Source organism: Mauremys reevesii, linkage group 16 (genome assembly GCF_016161935.1).
Source record: "Mauremys reevesii isolate NIE-2019 linkage group 16, ASM1616193v1, whole genome shotgun sequence".
Taxonomy (NCBI): domain Eukaryota; kingdom Metazoa; phylum Chordata; order Testudines; family Geoemydidae; genus Mauremys; species Mauremys reevesii.
Window position 1 is genome coordinate 6,907,738 of NC_052638.1, and position 26,878 is coordinate 6,934,615.

Consider the following 26,878-nt stretch of genomic DNA (forward strand, 5'->3'; position numbering starts at 1 on the left):
CTACTACAGGACAGGCCCAAAAAAGAAAATAACAGAACACCACTGGCCATCATGTATATCCCCCAGCTAAAACCTCTCCAGTGCATTATCAACTATCTACAACCTATCCTGGAAAATGATCCCTCACTCTCACAGACCTTGGGAGACAGGTCAGTCCTCGCTTACAGACAGACCCCCAACCTGAAGCAAATACTCACCAGCAACTACACACCACACCACGGAAACACCAACCCAGGAACCAATCCCTGTAGCAAACCTCATTGCCTACTCTGTCCCCATATCTACTCTAGTGTCTTCATCAGAGGATCCAACCACATCAGCCACACCATCAAGGGCTCATTCACCTGCACATCTACTAATGTTATATATGCCATCATGTGCCAGAAATGCTCCTCTGCCATGTACATTGGCCAAACCAGACAGTCCCTACGTAAAAGAATAAATGGACACAAATCAGACATCAGGAATGGTAACATACAAAAGCCAGTAGGAGAACACTTCAGTCTCCCTGGACATTCTATAACAGATTTAAAAGTAACTATTCTTGAACAAAAAAACTTCAGAAACAGACTTCAAAGAGGAACAGCAGAACTAAAATTCATTTGCAAATTTAACACCATTAATTTGGGCTTGAACAGGGACTGGGAGTGGCTGGCTCATTACAAAAGCAGCTTTGCCTCTCCTGGAATTGACACCTCCTCATCTATTATTGGGAGTGAACTACATCCACCCTGATCGAATTGGCCCTGTTAAGAATGGTTCTCCAGGTAACTCCCTTCTCTTCATATGTCATTATATAATGCCTGCAGCTGTAACTTTCCCTCCACGCATCTGAAGAAGTGAGGTTTTTTACACACAAAAGCTTATGCCCAAAGAAATTGGTTAGTTTTAAGGTGCCACCGGACTCCTTGTTGTTTTTATGCTTGGCAGTCAGCAGTGCCAGTGGCAGAAAGGATTTAACACTGTCCGGGTATGTCTACATCACAAACAAAACCTCATGGCAGCAAGTCTCAGACCTGGATCAACTGACCTCCCAGGGCTTATGCTACAGGCTAAAAATAGCAGTGTAGATGTTCCTGCTCAGACTGGAGCCCAAGCTCTAAAACCCATTGAGGGTGGGTCTGAGAGCCCGAACGTCTACACTTCTATTTTTAGCCCCATTGCACAAGCCCCATGAGCCTGATATATATAGCTGGTACTGTTTTTCCAGTAACATTACAGTTGGGATTTGTAACATGAACTTTTGCATTTATATACATTTCCACATGAAGTGAGTATCCTTTGAATATATCTAGTATAGTATCTAAACTTTCTTTTTTTTTAATTTTAGAAAGTTTCAGTGGCATTATATATGCTTCATGTAGCATTTTGTGTTCTACAGCCATCTTCAGTATAAATACACACACACACACATTTATGGATAATGTTTTAATGTTATCACGAGTCTTGTCTACATTAGGAAATTACCAGTTGCCAGCAATGGATGTCATCAGTGGCTGCAGCTGAACTAGTTCTAGAAATGGTCTAACTGCAAACAGAGGGAAAAAGTCACAGAGAGAGTGTGAGGTAAACTTGCAGGTAAAGTTCCCTGTCAAGTGAAGCTTGTTGCGCTGCTACAGAGGCAGCTTCTCTATAGCTCACCAGAGAAGACGTCTAGTCTGACTAAATTTACCAGGTCTGTTGGACTGGGAATCCCATTGTGAAGCTTAAAATATCCAAGGGAGACTGAAGAGATATGGATGAGGGACTACAGGCAGGTAGGATGAGGGCTATAGGCAGCAAGCAAGTTAGTACAGTTACTCAGCCTCACTGCCCAGCCCAACTCCCCAACTCCAAGGGCCTCTCCATTCCTCCAACTCCCTTACCTCACTCACTGTGTATTAAGGTAATATCTTTTATTGGACCAACTTCTGCTGGTGAAAGAGACGAGCTTTTGTTCTTCCACAGAGCTCTTCTCCAAGCCTGGGCTTGAAGAGCTCTTTGTAGGTTCAAAAGCTTGTCTCTTTTACCATCAAAAGTTGGTCCAATAAAAGATATTACCTCACCCATCTCATCGAATATCCTGCGACCAACATGGCTACAGCAACGCTGCATACTTAATGCACAGTGAAAGTTTATATTTGTTTTTAAAATATTGTGTGTTTAACATAATACAGCCTATAACCCTATGCCTGGATTAGTGACACACAGTTCTATGGTATCAGCATATACAGAGAAATGGGGGGAGAGTGTGTTAGTTCAAAGTTGGCATAAAGCTCATCTTGCGCTCCCTGGATCCTGAAATGGCCGTGCGCTGGGCCAATCCCCTGACAGAAAAGCAGCCCAAGGGCTTGCTCCAAATTATGCTGGATGCCAACAGCCCCCCAATAACTGACACCTCAGCTGAAGATTGGCATTGTGCCAGGGAGCCCTAGCCATTGCGCCAACTCTATCCCATGCACCACCAGCAAGGAGGAGGTGGTGCAGGAATCACTGCACTAGATCTGTACCAGAGGATTCCACCAAACTGGCAATTTGGCAATTGATCTTTGATTATCAGCAGGTAAGTATGCCCAGTGGTCTGTGATGGGATGATAGATGGGTTGGGATCTGAGTTACTACAGAGAATTCTTTCCTGGGTGCTGGCTGGCGAGTCTTGCCCACATGCTCAGGGTTTAACTGATCGCCATATTTGGGGTTGTGAAGGAATTTTCCTCCAGGGCAGGTTGGCAGAGGCCCTGGAGGTTTTTCGCCTTCCTCTGCAGCATGGGGCATGGGTCACTTGCTGGAGGATTCTCTGCAGCTTGAGGTCTTCAAACCGCAATTTGGGGACTTCAATAACTCAGACATAGGCTAGGGGTTTGTTATAGAAGTGGATGGGTGAGATTCTGTGGCCTGAATTGTGCAGGAGGTCAAACTAGATGATCATAATGGTCCCTTCTGACCTTAAAGTCTATGAGTCTATGAGTAATCCTCCTGGTGTCAGATAAATTGACTATCTGGCCAGATTCTGGTGAAATCACACTGCAAAGCAGCAGCACCAAACCTGAGACCTCCTGGCCCTATATTGTTTGGTGACTCTAAATATGAATTCCAGAATGCAGAGTCACACATTTTCCTCAGCTTCTAAACTAGCCTGGCTGTGGGCCCGCATATTGATTGGGACACTTAAGAAATGATGCTCAGAAAAACTGCATCACATGGAGGTTGCACTAAGGTGAAATGAAGTCCCCACATGTCCTGATGCCTCATTGTGGTGTACTGGCCCAAGTAAAACTGGTGGGTAGGAAGAAAATCGAAGAGTTTGGTTTAAAAATAAATGTTATTGGAGACTGACTTAGAAATAGGTTAGTATCAAAAATGATCCAGAGATAGGGTGACCATTGTAGCCTGATTTAGCGAGTACTAATAATATTAATTTTTATTTATTTTTAATTTTATTTAACTTAATTTGATTAATAATATTAATAATAATTAATTGTTAATATTAATTAATATGGGTTTTTGGCTTGCCAATTTGTTTGATAAAAAGATTAATGTTTTTGTTTTGAATTAGGCTTTACAGAATTTGCAAAGGATTTGGGGGGTATGATAGGAAGCTTACACTGACACAGATAGAGCCGTAAAGATTTTTTATTACAATTAATAACAGTAAGAAAATGGTAAAATACTTAAGAGTTACAAAGTTACAATTGCATTATTGCTATTTGAAAGCTACATATGATAATATAGTATTATATGCAACAAAGCTTTGGTTAATATACTTCCTTTTTTTTTTTCTTTTTTTTGGTAACCTGGTGGGAAGAGACACAGGACCAGCCTTGCAGTTTAGGTTTTTTAATGTTTGAGTGCGGGATGCAGTGCTTAGGAAAAACTAATGCTAAGAGCTATTAAAGCTGACTAGGGTTTACTTGACTAACATACACTTAAAATTAAAACCTAATACACAAAACCAAGAATAAAACTTAGGGAAACCAAGCTTAGCCTAGTTTTTTAAAAACTTAAAGTTTAAGAAGAACAAGTACAGCCTACTAATACTAGTAGTTATTGTAACTAGATAGACTCGATAGCGAGATAGAGTAGAAATAGAATGTACGTGAGAATGATAGAGCGGAGTGCTTTAGCGAGGTGGGTTTTTTTTTTATAGTGCTGGAAAAAAAAATTTATGCCCAAATTTTATTTTTTACCCACAAAATGTTAGGGTACGCTTACTCCATAGGCTAGTATGTATGTGCATATTGATGACATGTACCTACACACATATGTTTTTTGTAGTGTACCTGTGAAGTTTGTAGGTATAAATTTAAAAAAAATGCCATATTTTATTGTTTATTGGTTTAAATAAAAGGTTATAAACCTAGGCATGGGTACTTATTTATTTAGGAAACAAAATATAGCTTAACTTTGCTTTTTAAGTAAAAGGTTTTAATATAAATATACTAACTTTGCCTTAGCTTAACATACAAAATTGGCCTGTAGGTTTTTTGCATTACAGCCAAACTTACTTTAATATAAATTTATAAACCTATTACAATAAACCAAATATGTTAAAACTATATGTGTATATATTGTGATACAGCATGGCCAGAGGGCAGCAGGAGAGTGTTACAAGGGAGCCTTATTCCCTGTAAGGGGAAGAAAGTTTGCTATAGATTAACTAGAGCACCTGAAGCCAATTAGAGCACCTGAAGCCAATTAGAGCACCTGCAGTCAGTCACATGATAAAAACCCCCTGCTTCAATCAGACAGTGTGGGAGTTGGAGCTGAAAGGATTGGTATTGGAGCAGAGACCAGTTTGAAGAGAAGCAGAGGACAGTTTGGAGGAGTGCTGCGTGGGCTAAGAAGTCCAAGACCCTAGGTAAGGGGCACCTGGCTTGTGCAGAGGGAGGGCAGGAAGCCCCCCACAAGCTGAAGGGCAAGAGAGGGAAGTAGCCCAGGGGAAAGAACTGTCAGTTCAAGTGGTTTACCACTATCCTCAGGGCCCCTGGGCTGGGACCTGGAGTAGAGGGCAGGCCCAGGTCCCTCCCTCTCCACTCCCCTCCTCAAAGACACTAGTGGGGCAATTAATATTCCAATTCAGGGGCAAGAAATGGTGCCCTGACCCCCCCCCCAAAGAAGAGAAAGCGTGAGACCCATCATAATAGTGCCGGCAATTTGCCACAAGATATATATACAAACAAGCAGGTTAGCCCTACAGGCTACACCATACAGCCCGTTTTGGCTGCAACAGTCCCTTTTTTAAGCCCTGTCCTGGCCGTCCCGACCATTTTGGCCAAAGTGGGCATTGGTTCAGTTTGCTTTTGCCAACTTTATCAATTGCCAAGATTAAGCCCAAACAGGACAAATGCCGCTTCTGTCAAAAAAGTGGGGAGTGGAGGAAAGTGCGAGGGGGGGTGAGCAGCGACACCAGCCCCACACAGGGGGACAGCAGGGCTCAGATGGGGTGTGAGGAGGGACAGGCAGGGCTCAAGCGAGTAGCAATGCCAGCCCCTGCCTCGCACAGGCAGTAGGCAGGGCTCCGGTGAGCAGCAATGCCAGCCCTGTATGGGGAGGGGAGCTCGGGTGAGCGGCTCAGGCCAGCCCCACACGGGCAGAGGGGTGGGAGTGGGGGCTCGGGCTAGCCCCCCTTGGTGTCCCTTTTTCCCTTTGGGGAATATGGTCACCCTACACAGATACCAGAATGAAACTGAAGATGTTGAGAGACGGGGGTAGAGTACAATTATTTGTAACTTATTCTGATAGTGCTCAAATGTGCAAGGTGCTTTCCAAACAGAAAAAAATGAGGTTTACCTATGAAACGGAACTCACTGCATTCACACTCTATCAGAGCTGCATTCTCCAGGAGCCACAGCAAATTATCATCATTGACTAAAGTAGGGTACTTTGCCACCAAGTCTAATGGCAGAAAACAGTAATGCACTTCCTCTTCTGTATCAAGTAATGGTGTATCCATCAGCCCCAAGGGAGCTTTATCATGTAATCCTAGAGGGAAATCAGAGGATATCAATACACAAACAAGGAAAATTGCCGTTAATTTTGTTACTTCTCTTGGTGGAAGGTACAAAGAGTTCTTCTTAGCATGGGTGTTCATGTCTCCTCTCTGAACACAATATGACACATATCAAAGATTAATAGTGGGAAATAGAATATATAGTTGTTAATGGGGAGTTATCAGCGTGTATGTGTGTGTGTGAGAGAGAGAAAGACAGACAGACAGACAGACAATTTGGGAGATCTGTGAATTCTCTGTGTGTATTTGTGCCAGACTGCAAACTCCATTTTAAATGTGGGGCTTATCTGTCTTCTTTGTTGTCTTTTTACCTTCATTTTGGGATGAAATTTCAAGGGATGGTGACACAGCGTTAACCAAAGAGGGTTGTAGAATCTTGATAGTCTTCTAGTCTATGGAAACACCCTTGGGACAAAGAAGGCAGACTAAGAAAACCAGTCCATCTAGGTAGGCTGCTAACTAAGCAATGGGTCACCTGGCATGGGGACTTGGATCCATAATCTAGAAGAAAATATAAATCTGCTGCTAATAAAATTTGCAGATGACACAATTTACCAAGGGTCATGATGGATTCTCCATCACTGACAATTTTTAAATCAAGATTGGATTCTTTTTCTAAAAGATCTGCTGTAGGAATTAGTTTGGGAAAGTTCTCTGGCCTGCATTATACCGGAGGTCAGACTAGATGATCACAATGGTCGCTTCTGGTTTTGGAATCTATGAATCCATGATTAGTAGGGTGGCACATAATGACTAAGACCAGTTATTGATCTAGAATGATCTGAATGACTTGGTTAACTGGGAACAATCAAACACCACACACTTTAATAGAGCCAAATGTAAGACCATTCAGGATCCAAGAATGTTGGCTACACTGGTCAGATGGGGTACTGATTCCTGGAAAGCAGTGACTAAGAAAAGGACTTAGGGGTCATTGTAGCTAAGCAGCTGAACATGAGTTCCCATGGTAATGCTGTGGCAAAGGGGGCTGATGTGATGTCTTAACAAGGGAGTATTGAGTAGGAGTAGGGAGGTGGTGTTTCCTCTGTATACAGCATTGGTGAGACCCACACTGGATACTGCACCCAGGTAGGTACATGCCTGCCTGGATGCACACACCAAAATCCCCAATTGTATGTGCATGTAACTAAATTTGCACCTTTGCTTTCATATAATCAGTCATCTGGAAGTTGAGCACGTGCATACAAAGCACAACATATTAAGGACCTTCAGATTCTAAAGTATTTTAAAAATCCTAGTCTTGGCTGAACACAACTGGGTGCTTATGACTGTGGAGGAAAATGGCCTAAGGCCTAAACTTCAGCTAAACTTTGGTCAAGTTAACTCTACGTATGGTCAGGTGAACTGTATGTGTGGCCTGGAGGAAGGAGGAAGGGGGTGGGGGGTGGTAAGAGGAGAAGAGTAGACAGAAACTACTAAAGCAGAACTAATTGTAGAAATTATAAAAGCAGAACTGTAGAAATTATTAAAGTAGAATTAACTTTTTGTAACAGCTTATGATTAATAGCTGCCAGGTGACAGAACAAGAAACCACAAAGGGCAAAAGTAAGGAAAAGCAGAAAAGGCTTGCTTTGCTTTATTCCTTATATGGATGTAAAACTTTAAGGAAGTACATGTAACTTTTGTGGTTTTATCCTATATAAGCTCTCGTATTTTATCTGTCGGGGGGGTTCGGCTGCTTTAGCTGACTGATCCAAAATCAGGTTGTCTGATCCAAAATCAACCGTGTGGTCAATTTTCCACAACATGACCTACAGAGTGTGCTAAGTAATTTAAAGTACCAGATACATTCACAGAGAGGAGGGTTGGGACATCTACCTGTAAATGCTGGGCTTTTAATAGGAAACTCTGATGGCTTGCTGATACATTTTTGCGTTCTCCAGTAATTCATGGATGCTCTTTCAGCTATTGGTATATCTGCAGGTCGCACACGCAGATTGTGTTTCCCTTCCTTCAAATTGTCTAAAGTCTGTTAAGATATAGAAAAGTTATTGACTATTTTAAATTCAAATAAATAATTCAAAACATAAAAGTAGCCACAGATGATATTCTAATGCCTGGTGAACAGCTCTTTGCATCCATAAAAAAATGCCATGGAATATTGTGCAATATGTCTGCAATAGCTTCTATAGGTGCGATCAGGTCCAAACTTAGAATGTCCCGATTTTTGGTAGAAATAAGAATGGCAGGTGGATTTTCATTGGAATGTGTAATCTAATTAGAGCCCTCATATATTCCAAAAAGTGTATCTGGGTCTACATGCCTCGTCCTGTGACAGTACAGTACAGCCAACATTCACAGTTTGATCACAAATCTCCTGGGAAGGGAGAGGAGGGCAAAGGCTTTTAGGAATTTCTGATTTCTACCTTCAGTGTTGTAAAGTTTGGCCCGTACCCCAAAGGGTCACCATCTCCCATTGCTGTCAGTGGGACTGAGCAGGGGTGCAGAGGACAGATGGGGCTGGCGGAAGGCCTAGGGGGAAAGTAGGGAGCAGTAAGGAAACTGAGGTAGAAAGTGGAATAGGCAATGACCTACTCTGCCTGGGTAGGGTTGGCAGGGCCGGTGCTACCATTTAGGCGACCTAGGCGGTCACCTAGGGCACTAGGTGCCATTTTCTTCGGTAGCGACCGCGGAAGCTGGCTCTTTGGCCACCCCGGTCGCTGCCGGCATTTAGGCGGAAGGAAGTGGGGCAGGGGAGGGCGGGGAGGGCCGCCTGCAGCAAGTAAGGGGGGGGCGGCATGCAGGGAAACTCCCCACCCCATGGTGTGCTCGGGGAGGAGGCGGGGCAGGGGTGAGCTGCTTCATTTCTCCCGCCTCCCAGGCTTGCGGCGCCAATCAGCTTAGGCGCCGCAAGCCTGGGAGGCGGGAGAAGTGAAGCAGCCACGGCGTGCTCGGGGAGGAGGCGGGGCAGGGATGAGCTGGGGGTGCCTCAGGGCGGAGGGTGGGGGTGGGGAGCTGCCGCAGGGGGGGGGCGCCTCAGGGCAGAGGGGGGGGACGTGCCACAGGGGGGTGCCTCAGGGCGTGGGCACGGGAGGGAGGAGAGAGCAAGGTGGAAGTTTCACCTAGGGCACGAAACATCCTTGCACTGGCCCTGAGGGTCGGGGATAGGATTATTGCTCCCACACACCAGGCAAGAGAATAGAATAAGGTAAATCCCCTTCAGGTAGCAAACAGTGTGTGCATTTAAAGTTGAACTTTGAAAACGAGATGGTCACGCACAAAGTGGGAGTAAGCAACTTCTCCCACAAGATGAATATCAAGACGGGTGAAAAGCAATGTGCTATATTCGTTTTTAAAACTCTCAGAAATCTCTCCTGTTTGTTGTCTAACTCTTGAATGTTGAGCACTTTGATTTGGCAATGTTAGCATGGAAAATGAGAAATAAACAGGCCCAACACAAAGGCTGAAGGACCTGCTGGGTTCTGATGACATCATGCTGGTAGGTTATTGGAAGTAAGGGACTAGGAAGGGGAGTAAATGTTTAGCTTCATATAAAAAGTGCCCTGGTGCTAGCAGTAAATAGTATCTTACATTCAACATTTTTGTTCCACCCAAACACTTTTTTGTTTTGTTTTGGCCAGTGAAGCAAAAAATCTGTCATTCGCTCAGCTCTACCTGGATTCCATAAACCAAACATCAGTCCCAAGCACCAACCATTAAAAAGAGCTCTCATCCTACGTCACAGAGATGAGCAACAGAATGAAATCAGTAACACTGGTCCTAACCCAGACCAGAATGCAACCACCAGCCTGAACTCCGGACAAAATTCAGCTCTATCACTCACAACAAAGGAAAGAAGCCCTGAGGAATGTCTATGTCCTTTCCTGCAGGAAAAAGGGTACATACAATGCAACAAAGTAGCCCATATCCACCAACTGGGGCCACTCCCCCACCTAAAAACTAGAGTAAGCCAAACTGATATTAATAAAACAAGAAAGCATTTCTGGAGAAAAGTTAATAAACATTTTTTTTTGCTTTCATAATTTGGATGTGCGGAATTTGAAAGTGATGTTTACCAAGCTGAATTTTGCACTTTAAGGTAAGTAAAAAGAAAACAGTTACCATTTGTAACATAAAAACAGAAAGTAAAGGAGAGGTACTAATTATGGAATATTTTCCTAATTTTGGAAACTGCTATCAGAAAATGCAGGGAGAAATCTCTGTCGAAGGTCGGACTCTCTGCTTCCTCTGGTCACTTGATGTTATACACTTAAATTTTGTTGGTTTTGCCATAAGAATGACATTTAAGATTAAGTAAATGAACTACTTTTTCAGGTATTTTTGATATGTGAAGGAGTTAAATGTACTACTATGCATTGCACAAAGTATCAGTCACAATATAGTATGTTATAGTTTATTTCTGTAAGTTCTCCTCTTTCAAAAATATAAATTATTAGTAGCTAATTTAACCACTAAGCTAACCTGAAGCAGACTTTTGCTCACAGTGTGGGTTGAGTATCCATTTGGATACCTAATCCACGCCATAAGCTACATACTGGTAAATATAGATTATTTATTTATTCAGTATTCATATGGTATTTATTAATTATATTTATTATTATCCTCAGGGATCCCATAGACAAAATATGAAGGCACGCTTGAACTAACAGAAGTTACTAGATCACAGGCCCTTGTTCTCATGGGAGACTTCAATCACCCTGATATCTGCTGGGAGAGCAATACAGCGGTGCACAGACAATCCAGGCAGTTTTTGGAAAGTGTAGGGGACAATTTCCTGGTGCAAGGGCTGGAGGAACCAACTAGGGGCAGAGCTCTTGACCTGCTGCTCACAAACAGGGAAGAATTAGTAGGGGAAGCAAAAGTGGATGGGAACCTGGGAGGCAGTGACCATGAGATGGTTGAGTTCAGGATCCTGACACAAGGAAGAAAGGAGAGCAGCAGAATACGGACCCTGGACTTCAGAAAAGCAGACTTTGACTCCCTCAGGGAACTGATGAGCAGGATCCCCTGGGAGAATAACATGACGGGGAAAGGAGTCGAGGAAAGCTGGCTGTATTTTAAAGAATCCTTATTGAGGTTGCAGGAACAAACCATCCCGATGTGTAGAAAGAATAGTAAATATGGCAGACGACCAGCTTGGCTTAACAGTGAAATCCTTGCTGATCTTAAATGCAAAAAAGAAGCTTACAAGAAGTGGAAGATTGCACAAATGACCAGAGGGGTGTATAAAAATATTGCTCAGGCATGCAGGAGTGAAATCAAGAAGGCCAAGTCACACTTGGAGTTGCAGGGGGGAGAGAGAGCTCAGTGGTTTGAACATTGGCCTGCTAAACCCAGGGTTGTGAGTTCAATCCTTGAGGGGGGCCACTTAGGGATCTGGGGCAAAAATTGGTCCTGCTAGTGAAGGCAGGGGGCTGGACTCAATGACCTTTCAAGGTCCCTTCCAGTTCTAGGAGATTGGTATATCTCCAGTTATTACCTTTAGCTCGCAAGAGATGTTAAGAGTAACAAGAAGGGTTTCTTCAGGTATATTAGCAACAAGAAGAAAGTCAAGGAAAGTGTGGGCCCCTTACTGAATGAGGGAGGCAACCTAGTGACAGAGGATGTGGAAGAAGCTCATGTACTCAATGCTTTTTTTGCCTCTGTCTTCACGAACAAGGTCAGCTCCCAGACTATTGCACTGGGCAGCACAGCCTGGGGAGGAGTTGACCAGCCCTCTGCGGAGAAAGAAGTGGTTCAGGACTATTTAGAAAGGCTGGACAAGCACAAGTCCATGGGGCCAGATGCACTGCATCCGAGGGTGCTAAAGGAGTTGGCGGATGTGATTGCAGAGCCATTGGCCATTATCTTTGAAAACTCATGGCGATTGGGGGAGGTCTCGGATGACTGGGAAAAGGCTAATGTAGTGCCCATCTATTAAAAAGGGAAGAAGTAGGATGCGGGGAACTACAGGCCAGTTAGCCTCACCTCAGTCCCTGGAAAAATCATGGAGCAGGTCCTCAAGGAATCAATTCTGAAGCACTTAGAGGAGAGGAAAGTGATCAGGAACAGTCAGCATGGATTCACCAAGGGCAAGTCATGCCTGACTAACCTAATTGCCTTCTATGAGGAAATATCTGGCTCTGTGGATGAGGGGAAAGCAGTGGACGTGTTATTCCTTGACTTTAGCAAAGCTTTTGATACGGTCTCCCACAGTATTCTTGCCAGCAAGTTACAGAAATATGGGCTGGATGAATGGAGTATAAGGTGGATAGAAAGCTGGCTAGATCGTCAGGCTCAACGGGTAGTGATCAATGGCTCCATGTCTAGTTGGAAGCCAGTATCAAGCGGAGTGCCCCAAAGGTCGGTCCTGGGGCCGGTTCTGTTCAATATCTTCATTAATGATCTGGAGGATGGTGTGGACTGCATCCTCAGCAAGTTTGCAGATGACACTAAACTAGGAGGAGTGGTAGATACGCTGGAGGGTACAGACAGGATGCAGAGGGACCTAGACAAATTAGAGGATTGGGCCAAAAGAAACCTGATGAGGCTCAACAAGGACAAGTGCAGAGTCCCATGCACTGCTACAGACTAGGGACCAAATGACTAGGCAGCAGTTCTGCAGAAAAGGACCTAGGGGTTACAGTGGACGAGAAGCTGGATATGAGTCAACAGTGTGCCCTTGTTGCCAAGAAGGCTAATGGCATTTTGGGCTGTATAAGTAGGGGCATTGCCAGCAGATCGAGGGACGTGATCATTCACCTCTATTCAACATTGGTGAGGCCTCATCTGGAGTACTGTGTCCAGTTTGGGGCCCCACACTACAAGAAGGATGTGGAAAAATTGGACAGAGTTCAGCGGAGGGCAACAAAAATGATCGGGGGCTGGAGCACAGGACTTACGAGGCGAGGCTGAGGAACCTAGGATTGCTTAGTCTGCAGAAGAGAAGAATGAGGGGGGATTTGATAGCTGCTTTCAACTACCTGAAAGGGGGTTCCAAAGAGGATGGATCTAGTCTGTTCTCAGTGGTAGCAGATGACAGAAGAAGGAGTAACGGTCTCAAGTTGCAGTGGGGGAGGTTTAGGTTGGATATTAGAAAAAACTTTTTCACTAGGAGGGTGGTGAAGCACTGGAATGGGTTCCCTAGGGAGGTGGTGGAATCCCCTTCCTTAGAGGTTTTTAAGGTCAGGCTCAACAAAGCCCTACTGGGATGATTTAGTTGGGAATTGGTTCTGCTTTGAGCAGGGGGTTGGACTAGATACCTCCTGAGGTCCCTTCCAACCCTGATATTCTATTCTTCTATGAAGCACTCCTGAACTGTATCTTATGAACAATGCATTATTTGCCAACAACAAGTGAAAAGGGACAGTGTTGTTGCTTCTAGTGAACAGTGATTGGCTATAATACAAGAGGCAACCAATGCAAGACAGAAACTCCGGGGTTTCCAAAACAGGGATGCAACTGAATAAACTTCTGTCAGCTCTTCAATCTGAATGCAGGCAATCATTACTTTGGCATAAAAACCATTATGCAACATGCACAGATAAAGGTAAAATTAGCAGACTTGAAAGTCCATTGAAGGTACTTCATCACCCAGTAAGGGTGAACTGCAAACCCAATCTTGTGTTACAATCATCAAAACCTTGACAGTACTTCAGAGCAACTTTCCCCCAGTGTACTGGAGTCTTTGCATTTTCTGCCAGGGTGGAAGTGCCAAACAAAAACTTTCTTCTGTAAAAACTATTGAGAATGAAGGCATATTTAGGCGTAACAGAAGCCTGCTTTGGATTTTATGCATCTGTTCTGATAACATTTAACAACATAAGCCTAATTAGAACTATGTACATTAAGAAAATGCAGACTAATCATGTTTAGTGTTGCGCATGTGTAAGAAATTACAGAGTAATCGTGTTTATGAGAACAAGAAAAGATACAGTAACTATAAAACTAGAAAAGACCAGTTTGGACGAACATTAATCTTGTACTGAGAGGGGAGGAGAGTTAACATGGAAATGAGAGACTAATAGGTATGTATAAGAAAAGATAACGTTATAAATAAGTTTGTGTAACAAAGAGAAGCTGATGCTGTATTGTCTGGTGTTGGAGGCGACTGTGATGAGATCGTCCTGTTAAGCTTCTCACTTGTGAGTGTAATAGATCGCTACTCTGAGTGTTTTGCCTTAATAAATATTCATTACACCCATCCACTGAGTAAGTGAACCTCTGTCCAACAACATTCAAATGAGCAAGTACATGAGGCACCAGAGTATGAACATGAGCTTTGTGTATGTGTAGCTGGTGTAAGTAACCTTATAGCCTGAGAAAGAAAATACCACCCTAACTGCTAGAAGCATTTCTTCAGAAAAGTAACAAAAAGTAAGCATGAAACCACTCAGCAAGGTATTGACTTGCCAGTGGTCTGAATTAGTACTGGGTTAAAACACTGCAGAAAAAGGCCATGTTTTGGAACTTTTTATGGACTCATTACAGTTTTCTCTCAAATGAAGCCAGGGGAGAGGTTCCACATTCATTTGTAAGCCATTTGGCAACCTTTAAAAAAACCATATTCTACATCTTGATGGTGCTTATGAGTTCACTGTCGTACATGATCAACCTGCTTCAGAAATACAAATATTATTAGTGCCTGTCAAATTCCACCATATCCCTTTCTCTAGACCAGTGGTTTTCAACCTTTTTCCATTTGCAGACCCCTAAAATATTTCCAATGGAGATGAAGCACCTTTGAAAATACAACTTGTCATCTGCGGACCCCTACCATAGAGTCTTAGACTGAAAACCGACTGAACAGAGCTCAACTATAAATGTTGCACATGCTTTGCACGGTATCTGACGCCACATGAGAAAGGGCACTGAACTGTGGGCTTCTATGGTAATGACAACACTTCTGGGTTTTGACCTAATAGATGGGGGTATTCACTTACTTTTGATTGATAAGAAAAATGGAATACCTTTTCTGGGATCTGAAACTTTATTTTCATAGTCACTTTTTGTGGATCCCTTAGACTGCAGGGACCACAGGCTGAAAACCTCTAAACTGTTAGACAGAACAGGAGAAGAAAATGTATCCACTATTACAATATACAAGACTGAGCTGGAAAATGAATTTCTCTCTGATACATGTAGCACTGAAATTATGCTCAGATATACTTGCTCATCCCACCTAAATGTCAGTGAGGAAGAGGCACTAGCCTGTGTGCCAAGAAAGTGATTATGTGAAGATAAGACACAAAAATCATATATGCAGTGTTGTAACCGTGTTGGTCCCAATATATTAAAGAGACAAGGTGGGTGAGGTAATATCTTCTATTGGACCAACTTCTGTTGGTGAAAGAGACAAGCTTTCGAGCTTACACAGAGCTCTTCTTTAGGTCTGGAGAGCTCTATGTAAGCGCAGAAGCTTACATACAGAACTTGGTTCATTAGAACATATTACCTCACCCGCCTTGTCTCTCTAATATCCTGAGACCAACATGGCACAACAACACTGCACCAACAGATACTATGTAAGGAATTAGCTATATACACTGAAAACATGTTCTTAGATTCTGTGTCAAGGTATACATCACCAGCAGAGGTGAAGAAACAGGTTTTCTGTCAGACAAAAGATGTTTATTTATCTATCTCCCTGTCGGATTTAAATTAAGCATTGTAAGCTGCTCTAATGGATGTCTATTTACAATTGAAGTTATCAAAGAGGTTAGAAGTCAATAGAACAGAAGCACAAAAGAGACAGTGGCAGCCAACTGAGCTTCCGCCGAAGTCCCGCCGCTGTCTTTGGAGGCAGCTTGATCGCTGCCGCGGAAGAAGGACCTGCCGCCGACATGCCGCCGAAGGCACTAGCAGCCAATTGAGCTGCTGCCGAAGTCCCGCCGCTGTCTTTGGCGGCAGCTCTTTCGAATCAGGCCCTGCAGTACCTAAAGCCGGCCCTGCTAACCAAAGTACATACAATGAACTTTAGGGATATAAGAAGGCAAACAAGACACCCCCTTATCCTGCCCGTAGGAAGTAAATGGGCAGTGCATTTACCCTCACAAATGGGACCTCAGCCAACCTTGGCTGAAGAGGCAGCAAAAGACATTAGGTGAGATAAATTTCTTTAGTCAGAAGGTTAACCTGTTTGTTAAGTTTAGTCTCTAGAAAGTGCGTTATACTTTTGTTTCTAATATTCTTACTCACTATAACTTGAATCTTTGGTAATAAACTTCTCCTTGTTTTCACTATAATATATTTAAGTGCTGTGACATTAAGCAAGGTACTTCTGCTTCTGAGTTGAATCCCACAAGCTGGTGGGTACACTGTTCCCTTAGGCACAGCAGACCTGGTATTTCCATCAGTGTTCAGTGGAAAAAGGACTGCATGCTACAGAAGAATGCTTCAAAGGGGCTTGGGGACTGAGGTGCACCTACTGCTAACCTGCAAGACAAGCTAAAGGCTGGCAGAGTCCAGAGGAAAGCGTGTGAGTGGCTAAGCTGATGGTGTCAGGGAGCTGATATCCGGTTAAGCACAAGCAAGAGTCTCTCAAGCTAGATGCAGGCAGCAGCCAGGTGATTCACAGTCCTGGGTACCCTGAGAACCATCACACGCTCACTGGAGGTTCTTAAGAACTGATTGGACAAACACCTGTTAGGGATGATCAAGATCTACTTGGTCCTACCTCAATGCAGGGGCTGGACTAGATGACCTCTTAAGAACCCTTCTAGCCCTATGTTTCTATGAATCTGTGTTTTTAATATGAGTAAGGACCTTTCAATGGTCTCTGATGGAAAGGTCAAGTGTCATATTTGGGATTTATTTCTGTACTTAGAAGCCCATAATGAATGAGTGTACATGGAAATTAATTGTTAGGCATCCATTCCAAGCATCTATATATTCACACATACTCTGAAATCTTTATGTAGTCATTATTATTTATGAATGAACAAAAGCTGTATAAAAGTAATACATAACATCACACTGTACCTGCAATAAAGGTGTCAGCTGCAAAATTAATGCTTGTTCATACAACAAATTCAATTCAGCACAGCTGGAAAAAGACAACTTTGAGGTATGTAGATAATAATGGACGTGTCTAAATGTGAATCCATCTCTGTCGATGAATAGTCTTGGGTTTTCAGATGGAACCAGGGCAGAAGATTCTTTCCAAAGCAGGGATTCTGGAAACTGAGCAATTTTACTTTTAGGAATAGAGAAATGCCAGCCGCCAACATTAAAATGAATTGAGTCCTCTTCTGCAGATTCATTAACTATCTCTGGTTCCTTCTAATTGAAAAAGAAAATCATATCAATAGGCTAGAGTGAACGGGTAGGTTCTGAAGCAGTGTCTTATAATAATTTATTTCAAAATGCCATTGGTCTTTACATTTGATTTTCCATTTAGTGGCAGCACACTTACTTACTACACATTTTGGGCCTGATGAAACAAGTATGCATATGACTGATTACATTACCTACACAATCACTTGTGCATACAAACACCATCTTTCACACAAATATGGTAACTGCGCATGCAAATTAGGCAAACACATATGCATTTTTGTGCATACAATACATGTCTAAACTTTTGAAAGTCAGGTCCAAAATGTATAGTGAATGTGTTACCATTGAATGAAAAGTAAAACTTAAAGAATAATATCATTTGTAGATGCTCAAATAAAATTGAGCCTCTAGTAAATACTTACATGGCTGACAACAACGGGTCTGACTATAACCACTTATATGGATGGTTGACAGAACTGTAACTCAGCTGGCTTCAGTGAAATTCAGTGATTTATACTAATGTGAGAGCAGCCTGGCCCCAGTGTGTGTAGTAGCAGAAAACACATACCAGTAAAATCCAAATGAACAGTGATAATAAGGTATTATCCTAAACAACTCTGAATAACACATTAATGCATCTTACAACTATCACAGAAAAGTATATTGTTGTTATCTAGAAATGCATATATTAACTAGTATTATGGAAGGTCCAGTCACAGATCTGATGATTTCATAAGGGGGGAGGGGGAGATTGCCTGGGTGCCCTAACTGTGAATTTCCATAGGTTAACACAATTGGACTTCTTTTAAGGTGGACCTTAACCCTGAATGCTTGTTTTTGAGATAATTACAACACCCCTGTAAAGTTTTTACTCTAATTTCTCATACTCCTAACATTAACTAATGCCTTAAGATCATTTTTTCTAGAAACTTCAAGTGAAAATTTATATATTCATACATTTATATCCATATGACAAATTTCTTTAATCAAGAAAGACTAAAGTTAGACCAGGTCTACACTATGAAATTAGGCTGGTATAACTACGTCACGCAGGGGTGTGAAAAATTCACACATCCCGGCACAACACAGTTAAACCAACATAACCCGTAGTGTAGATAGCAGTAAGTCAATGGGAGGGCTTCTCTTGACAACAATAGCTAATGCCTCTCGGGGAGGTGGAATACCTACACCACTGGGAGAAGCCCTCCTGTAGGAAAAGGTAGCGTTTTCCCTGAAGCACTACAGCAGCTATTCCTGGGGAAATTCTGCACACAAAAATTCAAAATTCTGCACACGGTATTTTAAAATTCTGCACATTTATTTGTCAAAATAACACAACATAATCCTGCCAGTTTCAAATTACCTGTCAGCAAGTATGTCTGTAACAATACAGACAACGAAAAGATTCCAGAAATGTTTTTTTGAAAAACAGATTCCTGACTAGGCATATTAATACAGAACTTGGAGTAATAATTCATTTAAACTACAATACAGAACCATATTTCCTGCGCCCCTCAGAAGCAGTGCAAAGCTTTGGGGAGTCAGGGGTAATGGAGGAGCTGAGGGAGAGGGAAGTAACTGCTGGGAAGGAGCCTGAACCTGGAGGGTTGTTGGGTGTGGGTGGGAGAATTGTGGAACAAGTTTTTTGCTGGGAAGCCAGCTGCTCTCTCTTCTGACAACACATCAGCCCCTAGTGGGAGAAATGTGCAATTGCAGCATGACCCCTTTCATGGCCTCCCTTTGCCTCCCCCTCAGAATAAATTATTCTGCCGGGGGCTGGAATCTGTGGGGGATATTAATTCTACACTTGCACAGTGGCACAGAATTCCCCCAGGAATAAGCAGCACAGGTGCAGCATTTTAAGTGTAGACCTGCCCTTAGTTTGCAAAGTTTTGTGCATGCATCCTTAACTTTGTTATGGCACCCAAAAGTTAAGCAAACCTTACATTGTTAAAAGTTTTCTCAACATACTTTTTGGTGCCGAATTCCCTGGTGTTTGGGGCTTTTTAAAGAATAAGGAATTGCAGGAATTTATAGGAATGAGAAAACAGTTAAGAGAAGAAAAAGTCTCCAGGGCTTGAAAGCCCTGCTGGCTTACAAAAGATTGCAAACAAGTCACAAAAGTTCCATAATATAAATTTATTTGGCTAGACACCAGTAGAAAAATTGTCCTTGACCAAAGCCACAGACACTGAGGCCTTAGATAAGGGTGGCAGGGTAAGAGCTTACAACTTCATATCTATTTAATGCCGTGACACTCACTGGTATACTGCTTGCTAAATTTATGCTAAATACGATCCAAATTAAGCAACAGTCATAACTATACATGATCATTAGCCAAAGGTCTAGTCTGCAGTGGAAATTAACTTTGGTATAGCTACGTCTCTCAGGGATGTGAAAAATCCATACACCTGAGAGAGGCAGTTATACCCAGCTAATCCCTGGTGTAGACCAGCACTAGGTTGATGGAAGAATTCTTCTGTTGATCTAGCTACTGCCTCTCAGGGAGGTGGATAACATACGCCGACCGAAGAAGCCCTCCCATCATTGTAGGCCAGGGGTCGGCAACCTTTCAGAAGTGCTGTGCCGAGTCTTCATTTATTCATTCTAATTTAAGGTTTCGCGTGCCAGTCACACATTTTAACATTTTTAAAAGGTCTCTTTCTATAAGTCTATAATATATAACTAAACTATTGTTGTATGTAAAGTAAATAAGATTTTTAAAATGTTTAAGAAACTTCATTTAAAATTCAATTAAAATGCAGAGCCCCCCCCAGACCACTGGCCAGGATCCTGGCAGTGTGAGTGCCACTGAAAATTAGCTCACGTGCCGCCTTTGGCACCCGTGCCATAGGTTGCCTACCCCTGGTGTAGACAGTGTCTATGCTGATGTGCTACAGCAGGTTACTGCAGCGTTTTAAGTGTAGCCAAGCCCTGAGTCATTTTCCTATTGTTGCCCCTTCTGGCCTGAGCAGTTAGCCAATATCTGGGGCCTTGCCAGATTGTTTCCATGAGGAGAAGAAATTGATTATATGAGTCAGGTATTTCTTTGGTGCTATCCTGTTTATTTGCCAAATATAAAGTTCTGTTTCCTTGAACACAACGGGGAAAAAAACTACACAGGCAGTTTCCTTTCTCACAATTTCAAAGCCTGCCTCTCCAGTCTGTTCTGTTCCCTAAGGAGCTCCATATCTCTGCTTCATGTCTGGTCCATACTCACGACTGCTCTCTCACTTCCTGTTCAGTTTCTGCATCTACCACACACAGCTGCAGCCAATCAATCCCCTCACCTCTGTGTTTGCAGTTAGTCCCAGGAAACACAGGACAACAGGCAGGCAACAAGGCTAACACTATGTCTACACTACAGACCTTACAGCGGCACAGCCATTGCAGCTGTGCCGTTGTAAGGTCTCCCATGTAGCTGCTCTATGCTGGCAGAAGAGAGCTCTCTTGACGGCATAATTAAAACCTCTAACGAGTGGCGGTACTATGTCAGCGGGAGAGCGTCTCCTGCCAACATAGTGCTGTTCACACCAGTACTTTTGTCGGTGAAACTTTTGTCGGCCAGATGTGTTATTTTTCCACGCCCTGACTGACTAAAGTTATACTGACAAAAGTGCTAGTGTAGACATAGCCTTAGTTTCTGATTGGCCTTGTAATATAGCCCATTGTCTTGGGCAATGGCTTCCTAATGTTTCCACTTATCACTACATGAAGCAGCATTTAGTTGCTCCACCCATTTAAGAAAGTTTGGGATTGTCTCTATATCAAAGACCCACCTGATAGCAGCCATTTAAACTTTCCAGCATCACACTCTGAAATGTCCCAATAAAACAGCTATCCTGATATAGTGTGTCCCATTGAAGAAGAGTATGCTGTAGTAATATTTTATAATTACATAGCATCTTTCATTTTACACACATAAAGCATCATGGAACTGCAGGAGCCTCTGTGGAGGAGAGCAACAGCTAACAGACAGGCACAGAGTGCACAACATAATTACTCCAAACTAATCAACTCTTACTCTAACAAAATGCATCACAGATTTTTTTTTTTAACATCTATGCACTTCCAACACAGTATCACTACTTAAAGGTCCAGCCTGAAACAACTACACGGTAAACTGCAGCAAACTCAATGAACATAAACATGGGCTGCTCTAAACTGCATCTGCCTTCAATGGCTCTCCAAAGGACCATCCTGCAGCCTGAAATCTCTGGAGTCAGGAAGTCTCAGGAACAAAACTGTTTGAGGACAGCCCAATCAACTCCAACGGGAACGCTGGGCTCCACACCTGGCTCTTCTACTCTCCAATTGTGTGGCTTCTGTGCTCCAAGCTCTCTGCCTGTAAAATGACAATTATGTGAACTGCTCTGCATCAGTGAATGCAAAACTCAGGCCTCGACTTCACAGAAATAGGAAGTGAAGTAATGAAACCGGCACTGTAGAATTTAATTTCAGAAAGGGGAACTACACAAAAATGAGGTTAGTTAAACAGAAATTAAAGGGTACAATGCCAAAAGTGAAATCTCTACAAGCCGCATGGAAACTTTTTTAAAGACACCATAATAGAGGCTCAACTTAAATGTATACCTCAAATTAAAAAACCTAGTAAGAGAACCAAAAAAGTGCCACCGTGGCTAAACAATAAAGGAAAAGAAGCAGTGAGGCAAAAAGGCATCGTTTAAAAAGTAGAAGTTAAATCCTAGTGAGGAAAATAGAAAGGAGCATAAACACTGGCAAATGAAATGTAAAAATACAATTAGGAAGGCCAAAAAAGAATTTGAGGAAGAGTTAGCCAAAGACTCAAAATGTAATCGCAATTTTTTTTTAAGTACATCAGACGCAGGAAGCCTGCTAAACAATCAGTGGGACCACTGGACGATCGAGATGCTAAAGGAGCACTCAAGGGCAATAAGGCCAATGCAGAGAACTAAATGAATTCTTTGCATCTGTCTTCACGGCTGAGGATGTGAGGGAGATTCCTATACTTGAGCCATTCCTTTTCGGTGACAAATCTGAGGAACTGTCCCAAATTGAGATATCATTAGAGGAGATTTTGGAACAAATTGATAAATTAAACAGCAATAAGTCCCCAGGACCAGATGGTATCACCCAAGAGTTCTGAAGGAACTCAAACGTGAAATTGCAGAACTATTAACTGTAGTCTGTAACCTATCATTTAAATCAGCTTCTGGAGGATAGCTTATGTGATGCCAATTTTTAAAAAGGGCTCCAGAGATGATCCCGGCAATTACAGGCCTGCAAGCCTGACTTCAGTACCGGGCAAACTGGTTGAAACTATAATAAAGAACAATATTATCCGACACATAGATGAAGAAAATTTGTTGAGGAAGAGTCAACATGGTTTTAGTAAAGGGAAATTATGCCTTACCAATCTACTAGAATTCTTTGAGGGGGTCAACAAGAATGTGGACCAAGGGGATCCACTGGATATAGTGTACTTAGATTTTCAGAAAGCCTTTGACAAGGTCCCTCACCAAAGGCTCTTACGCAAAGTAAGCTGCCACGGGATAAGAGGGAAGGTGCTCTCATGGATCGGTAACTGGTTAAAAGATAGGAAACAAAGGGTAGGTATAAACGGTCAGTTTTCAGAATGGAGAGAGGTAAATAGTGGTGTCCCCCGGGGGTCTGTACTGGGACCAGTCCTATTCAACATATTCATAAATGATCTGGAAAAAGGGGTAAACAGTCAGGTGGCAAAATTTGCAGATGATCATAGAATCATAGAATATCAGGGTTGGAAGGGACCTCAGGAGGTCATCTAGTCCAACCCCCTGCTCAAAGCCTAACCCTAACCCTAACCCTAACAAAATTACTAGATAGTTAAGACCCAGGCAGACTGCAAAGAGCTACAAAAGGCTCTCTCAAAACTGGGTGACTGGGCAACAAAATGGCAGATGAAATTTTATGTTGATAAATGCAAAGTAATGCACATTGGAAAGCATAATCCCAACCATACATATAAAATGATGGGGTCTAAATTAGCCGTTACCATTCAAGAAAGATCTTGGAGTCATTGTGGATAGTTCTCTGAAAACATCCACTCAATGTGCAGTGGCAATCAAAAAAGCTAACAGAATGTTGGGAATAATTAAGGGATAGAAAATAGGACAGAAAATATCATGTTACCGCTATATAAATCCATGGTATGCCCACATCTTGAATACTGTGCGCAGATGTGGTCGCCCCATCTAAAAAAAGATATATTGGAATTGGAAAAGGTTCAGAAAAGGGCAACAATTATTAGGGGTATGGAATGGCTTCTGTATGCGGAGAGATTAATAAGACTGGGACTTTTCAGCTTGGAAAAGAGATGGCTAAGGGGGGATATGATTGAGGTCTATAAAATCATGACTGGTATAGAGAAAGTAGACAAGAACTAGGGGTCACCAAATGAAAATAATAGGCAGCAGGTTTAAAACAAATAAAAGGAAGTATTTCTTCACACAAAGCACAGTCAACCTGTGGAACTCCTTGCCAGAGGATGTTGTGAAGGCCAAGACCATAACAGGGTTCAAAAAAGAACTAGATAAGTTCATGGAGGATAGGTCCATCAATGGCTATTAGCCAGGATGGGCAGGAATGGTGTCCCTAGCCTCTGTTTGCCAAAAGCTGGGAATGAGCAACAGGGGATGGATCACTTGATGATTCCCTGTTCTGTTCATTCCCTCTGGGGCACCTGGCATTGGCCACTGTCAGAAGACAGGATACTGGGTAGATGGAACCTTGGTCTGACCCAGTAGGGCTGTTCTTATGTTCTTATGAAATTAACTGCAATTCACACCAACTAGTTCAGCACAAACCTGCATGTGGACACTGGTTCGGGGAAAGAGTGCCCCAAACTCAAGTCAGTTTAAACAGAACAAAAAAGATTTGAAAGCATCTACGCCTGGACCGGCACTGAAAGCTCCGATTACACCTGATTGCAATGACGCAGTGCCAGTCTCTGTACAGACAAGGCCTCAGTGACAAGTTGGCTGGACAGACACCAACCATGATGCCCTTAACTGTGACCTGAGGAGTCCATTACAATTACGTCTCAGGAGAGCAACAGAGACAATGTTTGCACACTGACTCATTCATTGCTCAGAACACCCCGTAGAAAAGGGACCCTCCCCAGCCCGGTGCAAATGAGCAAGTGAGTGAGTGAGGGTGGGGGAAAGCGACCGACCGAGGGAGGGGGGATGGAGTGAGCGGGGTGGGGCCTTGGAGAAGGGGCAGGGCAGGGATGTTCGGATTTGTGCTATTACAGAGTTGGCAACCGTCCCAACTTCTCCCTCCTCTGCCCACAATGCTCCCAGGGGAGGGCTGCCCTTGTTCCCCCTGTGATCCCGTGGGGGCCTTCGTTCCCTCTCCTCCTTGCATCCCATAGGGGCTGCTCTCTCCTCCCCTCTTTGATCCCATGGGGAGCAGTTCTCTCCTCCCCCCTTTGATCCCATGGGGGGCTGCCCCTTCCCCTTTGATCCCATGGGGGCTGCTCTCTCCTCCCCCCTTTGATCCCGTGGGGGCCGCTCTCTCTTTCCCTTTGATCCCGTGGGGGGCAGTTCTCTACTCCCCCCTTTGATCCCATGGGGGGCTGCCCCTTCCCCTTTGATCCCAAAGGGGCTGCTCTCTCCTCCCCCCTTTGATCCCATGGGGGGCTGCCCCTTCCCCTTTGATCCCATAGGGGCTGCTCTCTCCTCCCCCCTTTGATCCCATGGGGGCATTTCTCTCCTCCCCCCTTTGATCCCATAGGGGGCAGTTCTCTTCTCCCCCCTTTGATCCCATGGGGGGGCCGCTTCCTCCTCCCCCCTTTGATCCCATAGGGGGCAGTTCTCTCCTCCCCCTTTGATCCCGTGGGGGGCTGCCCCTTCCCCTTTGATCCCATAGGAGCCGCTCTCCCCTCCCCCTTCATGGTTCATACCATGGCGAAGGCGGCGGCCCCTCTTCCCGCGCGGGGTGGGGCGGGGAGGGAAGGGGCTGGACTGAGGTTCCAGTAACGGGCCGTGCCGCGGGGCTGCGCGCGCCCTCCATTCTCCGACCTCTGCGCGTGCCGTGTCCTAGGCGCGGGGTGCGCGCGCCCTCCATTCTCCGACCTCTGCGCGTGCCTTGTCCTCGGCGCGGGCTGCGCGCGCCCTCCATTCTCCGACCTCTGCGCGTGCCGTGTCCTCGGCGCGGGGTGCGCGCGCGCGCGCTGTGGGTGTTTGGCTGCGTTGCCCGGCAACAAGGCGGGGATGGCGCTGCAGCTGGAGCTCAGCGAGGCCTGGATCCGGGAGCAGGCGGCGCTGCGGGGACTTGGCCCAGGTACCGCCCCCGGCAGGCCTGGGGATGCGGGAAGTGCTGACGGGGCAGCACCAGGGTACTGGGGGGAGAAGGGGCCCCCAGGTATTTGGGGCAGGGGCTTGAGGTTGGGGGGCGGGGAGAATCAGGGCTCCAGGGTATTTGGGGGCAGCAGCGGAGGTTTGGTGCATGGAGGAGTAATCAGGGCCCCAGGATATTTGGGGGCAGCAGCAGGGGTTTGGTGCATGGAGGAGTAATCAGGGCCCCAGGGTATTTGGAGGCAGCAGCAGGGGTTTGGTGCATGGAGGAGTAATCAGGGCCCCAGGATATTTGGGGGCAGCAGCAGGGGTTTGGTGCAGGGGGGAGAATGGGGCCCCCAGGTATTTGGGGCAGGGGCTTGAGGTTGTGGGGGGGAGGAAGAATCAGGGCTCCAGGGTTTTTGGGGGCAGCGGCAGGGATTTGGTGCATGGAGGAGTAATCAGGGCCCCCAGAGTATTTGGGGGGCAGCAGCAGGATCTAGGGGCATGGGGAGGAGAATCAGGGCCACAGGGTATTTGGGGGCTGCAGCAGGGGCTGGTATAAGGGCAGCCGGTAGGGTACTGGGGGACACTGGGGTAGGCAGGGCTGTTTGTGGAACCGTGATGGCTGGAAGCACAGGAACCCAGGGAGCAGTGATTGCACGCGAGTACCAGGTCTGACCGTCCAGGAAATTACGCTCATTCAACAGGGCATGTGCGCTAGTAGCCATCTGTACAGGTGCACGCTGCAGCCATGCACATAAGATAAGGGTGGCAGGTTTCCCATAGTCCACGTCAAAAGACAACATCTGTGCTTGCTTAGCCCCAGCATAATAGGACACTGGTTTTTATGATGCATTGAGGTACGACAAATTAAATATTTTAGTAATAATAGTAAAATGTGTCCTTTTGATATGAAACCATATGCTAATCCATTGTAATAGTGGGAGGTCAGCAACAGGTTATATAGAAGTGTACAATGCTGGTTTTGATACATTACTTGGCAGTTGTTAGTACCGCCATACTTCCATAAAAAAATTGAAGTTCATGGCAATAGCTGAAATAGTAATGGACAGGGGGACCCTCACAAAGATCTCATTTGTGTAAGATCCCACAAGCCCTATTGAAGTGATACATTCCTATAGACAAAGTGCTGCAAGCACATAGTGGGGAACAAACAGTACCTGCATAGTATTAGCAGCATTTTCTAGTTCATCGTGCAGTAGTGTGCACAGATACAAAACAGTAGTATGATTCAGAGGGATCTTTGAAGTGGAAAAATCTGACAATCAGTACTATGATGCATAGTCTGTTCAATCTCTCTGGTAGTCTATGCAGTCAGAGAAACATG

General features: G+C 44.2%; 2 protein-coding genes across 17 annotated transcripts in view; one reads left to right on the forward strand and one right to left on the reverse strand.

Annotated features, from left to right (window-relative positions):
• KCTD19 (potassium channel tetramerization domain containing 19) overlaps positions 1-25,374 on the reverse strand; it is a 51,668-nt gene extending 26,294 nt beyond the window's left edge. For 2 of the 8 annotated variants that reach the window (XM_039502495.1, XM_039502493.1), the window contains exons 1-5: positions 25,155-25,353; positions 21,007-21,176; positions 16,931-17,230; positions 7,829-7,979; positions 5,770-5,961 (exon numbers count right to left, since the gene is read on the reverse strand). In XM_039502495.1, the coding sequence (XP_039358429.1) occupies positions 5,770-5,961; positions 7,829-7,979; positions 16,931-17,230; positions 21,007-21,132 (769 nt within the window). In that variant the 5' untranslated portion in view covers positions 21,133-21,176; positions 25,155-25,353. Of the gene's footprint in view, positions 1-5,769; positions 5,962-7,828; positions 7,980-16,930; positions 17,231-21,006; positions 21,177-25,154 lie in introns of all 8 variants that reach the window. The other 6 variants (XM_039502500.1, XM_039502497.1, XM_039502494.1 and 3 more) reach the window with 6 other exon arrangements.
• Positions 25,375-25,441: 67 nt separating this feature from the next.
• Positions 25,442-26,878, forward strand: part of LRRC36 (leucine rich repeat containing 36) — a 40,129-nt gene continuing 38,692 nt past the window's right edge. For 6 of the 9 annotated variants that reach the window (XM_039503916.1, XM_039503917.1, XM_039503918.1 and 3 more), the window contains exon 1: positions 25,442-25,534. In XM_039503916.1, coding sequence (XP_039359850.1) covers positions 25,465-25,534 — 70 coding nt within the window. In that variant the 5' untranslated portion in view covers positions 25,442-25,464. Of the gene's footprint in view, positions 25,535-26,152; positions 26,203-26,878 lie in introns of those variants that run through there. The other 3 variants (XM_039503923.1, XM_039503922.1, XM_039503925.1) reach the window with 3 other exon arrangements.